We start from the raw sequence: 5719 nt of genomic DNA, 5'->3' as shown, positions 1-5719 counted from the left end.
GAGCAGCCCCATCCTCAGACCACAGCCCAATGATGATCAGGAAGCCAGAGTCACCAGACATGGAGGCAGAGAATGGATCAGGATCTCCAAAGGGTCTAACCATTATAATAGGTGAGGATTTGGGGTTTCATTCATGGGAGCTGTTGGTACCAGGACACATATTTTACACCCCTGATGTGTCATGTCTCAGACAAGCCTCGATTCTGCATGCCTGTCTCAGTCTTGACCTGTCATGAACTCTTCACCCCGTGGTAGCCTGACCCTGGCACAAAGGGATGTCTGCTTAACTTAAGAAAATCATATAATATATTCATGTCAAGGACAGACATTGGAAGCTGAATTTAAGAGAATGGGGACAGATTTTGTAGACAGAGGCCCTAGAATGTGTTTCAGACTCCAGCTTATACCAGCAAACAAAGGAACCAGCTGAGAGCCAAGGTGTAGGGGCTTCACAGGAAACCCTATTGCCAAGGGGACACCAGGTTTTTGTCTCACTTCCCCACAGGCCTGGAGCACTGTGTGAGTATTGAGATTGCTATCATAGGACTGGCAGTAATAATCAGCTTCGTCCTCAGCCTGAAGGCCAGTGATGGTCAGGGTGGCTGAGCTTTCTGACTTGGAACCAGAGAATCGATCAGGGACCCCAGAGTTTCTGCTATCATCATTATAGATGAGGAGAATGGGTGACTTTCCTAGGAGCTGTTGGTACCAGTTCACAGTATATTGGTATTCCTCTCCATAATATTCTGTGTCGGTGGGGATTCCAGTGCAGGAGATGGTGACCCTCTGGCCCAGGGCCCCAGACACGGAGGGCGGCTGAGTCAGCACAGACTGGGCCCAGGATCCTGAAAGAGGGAGAGACACAGAGAGGGTGATGCTTAGGTCTGGATACAAGAGGAGGAAGCAGGACCCCATGTGTCTTCCCAGGGCCCCTTCCCCTGTCCCCACATCCAGTCACCTGTACAGTAAACGAAGAGGCTGAGGAAGAGAGGAGACCAGGCCATGGTGGAGGTCATCACCAATCCTACCTTCTGTGGCCCCACAGCTGAGCAGAGCCTCCCCTCATCTCTCCCTTCCTCTTTTCATCCTCTGAGAGAGGAAGGGCTTGTCTATGCAAATGAGATCCCCAGCTCTCTGACACCTCATTGGTCCTGGGTCAGGTTCCTCTCGCTGAAGATGTCGGGGGGTAGGCAGAGGAAGGACTCTGTGGGGCCAGGGTGTAAGGAGGTCACAGTTCTGAGGCCTGAGCAGAGGGCACAGAAGTGTCAGGTGGTAAGTCTCAGCTCTGATCACCCCTGACCCCACAGAAACTGGCTTTGATCACCCCCTGGTGTCAGATCCAGACATACCTTTGCGTGAAATGGTGACCAGAGCCCATCAGACATGATTCCTGCCTCCCCACTGTTCTGATCACTGTCCCCTGCATTAGAGCCATGTTAGATGTCCCCTTATGTGTCCTCACGTCATATCAGGGCAGTCTTTATGCTCTACTCAGACTCCTCAGGGTGAGTGTGTCCACAGCTCCTTGTCTGTTCTTGGGTCAGGACTGAGACGGTGTCTCTACAGAAATTCCTCCAGATCAGGATCAAGTCCAATGCAATGACAGGACCCCAGGGACACATGGTCCCTTCTGTGCAGGATGCTGGGTCTTTCTTATAATGTGACTCCTCCCTTGTTTCTGGAGCTCTCCCTCCTGAAGGTTCCCACAGTACTGAGGAGACAGGGATTCTTGGGGGTTCTCCATGAAATATTTCTCTCTCTATTTAGACCTATGGCTGGGCTCCAGCTGAGCAAAACAGTGTAGGAATGGAGAGTACTTCTTCCAGGGATGATGCAGGAGCACCAGCCAGAGGCAGGGAGACAGGAGCTCCCAGCTGAGGACTGGATTGCACCAGTTCCCTCCAATGGATACAGGAGACATGTTAACACTGGGCTACAGATGGTTCCCAGGGCTCCTGTACTCCCATCCCACTGCTCATTGTTCCATCGTCTTCAGGTTGGCTTCTTTTATTTAGAAATACCTGTGGAAGTTTCCTTCATATGTTTCTGTGACTTGATAACTCAGTCTTTTCATCATTGAATTATATTCAGAGTATGGATGTATTAGAGTTTATTTACCCATTCACCTATGAAGGACCTGTTAGTTTCTTTCAAGTTTTGACAATCAAATAAATGAGCAATAAACATTTATGTGTATATTCTTGTTTGGACAAAGTAACTAATTTTGGGAAATACGTGGGAGTGTGAATTCTGTATTGTATCATACATAAGTTCATCGTTTTAAGGAACTGCCAAGGCATCCTCCAAAATTCTGGGGCATTTGGCATTCCCACCAGCAATGAATGAGAGTTCCTCTTGCCACATGTCCTTAGCAGCATCTGATGCTGCCGTTGTATCAAATTTTATCTATCTTAATAAGAATCTGGTGGTATTTCATAGACGGATTTTATGAATTTGAGGAATGTTCGCTCTATCCCCATACTCTGAAGAGTTTTAATCAGGAAAGTATGTTGTATTTTGTTAAATGCTTTTTCTGCATCAGTTGAGAGGACCATATGGTTCTTCTCTCTCCTCTTATTAATGTGTTCTATCACATTCATTGATTTGCGAATGTTGAACCACCCTTGCATCCTGAGGATAAATCCCACTTGGTCATGGTGGATGATCCTTTTAATGTATTGTTGGATCCTATTAGCTAGGATTTTTTTGAGGATTTTGGAATCCATATTCATCAGGGATATCAGTCTGAAATTCTCCTTTTTGATGGGGTCTTTGCCTGGCTTGGGGATTAAGGTAATGCTGGCCTCATGGAATGAGTCTGGAAGCTTTCCTTCTGTTTCTATTGTTTGAAACAGCTTCAGGAGAATAAGTATTATTTCTTCTTTGAATGTTTGGTAGAATTCCCCAGGGAATCTATCAGGCCCTGGACTCTTGTTTTTTGGGAAGTTTTTGATCACTGCTTCAATCTCGTTACCGTTATTGGCCTATTCAGGTTGTCAATTTCTTCCTGTTTCAGTCTTGGCAGCTTATAGGTTTCCAGGAAGGCCTTCATTTCATCCAGGTTGCTCAACTTATTGGCATATAGTTGTTGATAATAATTTCTAATAATTGTTTCTATTTCCTTGGTGTTAGTCGTGATCTCTCCCCTTTCATTCATAATTTTATTAATTTGGGTCCTTTCTCTTTTCTTTTGGATAAGTCTGGCCCGTGGTTTATCGATCTTATTAATTCTTTCAAAGAACCAACTTCTAGTTTCGTTGATCTGATCTACTGTGTTTCTGGTTTCTAATTCATCGATCTCTGCTTTAATGTTGATTATTTCTCTTCTAATGCGTGGCTTAGGCATCATTTGTTGCTTTTTTTCTAGTTCTTTAAGGTGTAAAGTTAGTTGGTGAATTCGGGATTTTTCTATTTTTTTGAGTGAGGCTTGAATGGCTATGTATTTCCCCCTTAGGACCGCCTTTGCAGTATCCCATAGGTTTTGGACCAATGTGTTTTCGTTCTCATTGGTTTCCAAGACTTGTTTAAGTTCTTCTTTGATTTCCTGGTTGGCCCAAACATTCTTGAGCAGAGTGATCTCTAGCTTCCAAGTGTTTGGATTTCTTCCAATTTTTTTCTTGTGATTGAGTTCCAGTTTTAAAGCAGTATGGTCTGAAATAGGCAGGGAATAATCTCAATCTTTTGGTATCAGTTGAGAACTGATTTATGTGGTAAATAGTATGTGGTCTATTCTGGAGAAAGTTCCATGTGTGCTCGAGAAGAATGAGTATTCTGTTGTTTTAGGGTGGAACATTCTATGTATATCTATGAGGTCCATCTGGTCCAGTGTGTCATTCAAGGCTCTTGTTTCTTTGTTGATTTTCTGCTTAGATGATCTGTCTATTGCTGAGAGTGGAGTATTGAAGTCTCCTACAATTAATGTATTGTTATCAATATGACTTTTTATTTTGGTTAACAGTTGGCTTATGTAGATGGCTGCTCCCATGTTGGGGACATAGATATTTACAATTGTTAGATATTCTTGTTGGATAGACCCTTTAAAGAACTTCTCAAACTCAACACCCAAAAAACAAATAATCAAGTAAAAAAATGGGCAGAAGACATGAACAGACACTTCTCCAAAGAAGACAAACAAATGGCTAATAGACACATGAAAAATTGTTCAACATCGTTAGCCATCAGGGAAATTCAAATCAAAACCACATTGAGATACCACCTTACACCAGTTAGAATGGCAAAAATGGACAAGACAAGAAACAACGAATGTTGGAGAGGTTGTGGAGAAAGGGGAACCCTCTTACACTGTTGGTGGGAATCCAAGTTGGTACAGTCACTTGGGAAAATGGTGTGGATGTTCCTCAAAAAATTAAAAAATAGAGCTACCCTATGACCCAGCAATTGTACTCCCGGGTATTTACCCCAAAGACACAGATGTAGTGAAAAGAAGGGCCATATGCACCCCAATGTTCATAGCAGCAATGTCCGCGATAGCCAAACTGTGAAAAGAGCCAAGATGCCCTTCAACAGATGAATGGATAAAGAAGATGGGGTCCAATATATACAATGGAATATTACTCAGCCACCAGAAAGGATGAATATCCAACTTTTACATCAACATGGATGGGACTGGAGGAGATTATGCTAAGTGAAATAAGTCAAGCAGAGAAAGTCAATTATCATATGGTTTCACTTATTTGTGGAACATAAGGAACAGCATGGAGGACACTAAGGGGACAGGAGGACACAGTCAGTATCTGTGGGCTCAGGAAACCACTCATGGGAGTCCCCATAGACCCTGGTATCAGCTACAGAAGAGACTCATCCATGGACCAATATTTAACCCAAATTACCTGGGACAGGCCAGCATTTCACCAGCAACTGTGGGGCATTCCCTACTTTCTCAAGGCCATTAAAGGGGTTCTTGGCCTCAAGCCTCAAATTTCCCCTTTAAATAACCCCCATCTCTTTGACTTCACTGCTGAAGGGTCAGGTGCCAGAGTAGGATCCAGGCCAGCTCTGGGGCTAGTTTTGTCCTGGGGACTATACCCTCACACAGATTCTCACATCCTTAGTGCCTCCTCCCTGGACAAAGTGAGCTTCAGACAGCCCTGAGCACAGGAGAACTGCGTGGACAGGAAAGGTCTCTGCTCTGACCCCTGGAAGGGCAGAGGCCATGCTGTGGACTGTCCACCCGCTGGGATGGTCCATTACCGCTGAGGTGGATGAAATCAAAGAAGGATCATTTCCCTCATTTCAGGAGAAAAAGGGAAACTACACAGGCCTGGCTATGTCTCAGGTGAATAAACGAGCAACATCAGCATTATCATGACACTGAATTATTCATTTTTCATTTTTGTTTTGTTTTTCCTGAAAGCCACAGAAAAATTGAATGGGTAGTTGATGGTAAATATATTATCAACCAAGAAATACTTACTGGTACAGTTGTGTATATACAACTTATTTTATAAGTTTTAAATTGCCATGAAACAAGACTCCAAACAGATGGAGGTTTCTGTACCACGTCCCATCTGCCTGTGTCGCCATGAGAAGCATTATTGTGTCCAATCAAACTGTAATAGTCAGCCTCATACTCAAGCTGCAGCCCAAAGATGAGCAGAAGCCCTGCATTGGCTGAAGTATCTTTGGATCGAGAGAAGTGGCTGGGGCCCCCGGAACCCTGGTGCTTATCGGAGTCTGAGTAATAGTACAGGAGAAACCA

The 5719-nt window shown here is 44.2% G+C and overlaps 1 gene segment (V, D, J or C); it reads right to left on the bottom strand.

Moving 5' to 3' along the window:
- Positions 1–315: 315 nt before the first annotated feature.
- Positions 316–1051, bottom strand: LOC118356274. The segment is given in 2 exon segments: positions 316–845; positions 959–1051. Coding segments are annotated over 2 exon segments (588 nt in total).
- Positions 1052–5719: the final 4668 nt, after the last annotated feature.

Source organism: Zalophus californianus, chromosome 14 (genome assembly GCF_009762305.2).
Source record: "Zalophus californianus isolate mZalCal1 chromosome 14, mZalCal1.pri.v2, whole genome shotgun sequence".
Taxonomy (NCBI): domain Eukaryota; kingdom Metazoa; phylum Chordata; class Mammalia; order Carnivora; family Otariidae; genus Zalophus; species Zalophus californianus.
Note: the sequence above shows the minus strand (reverse complement) of the source record. Positions and strands in the feature narration are given on the sequence as shown.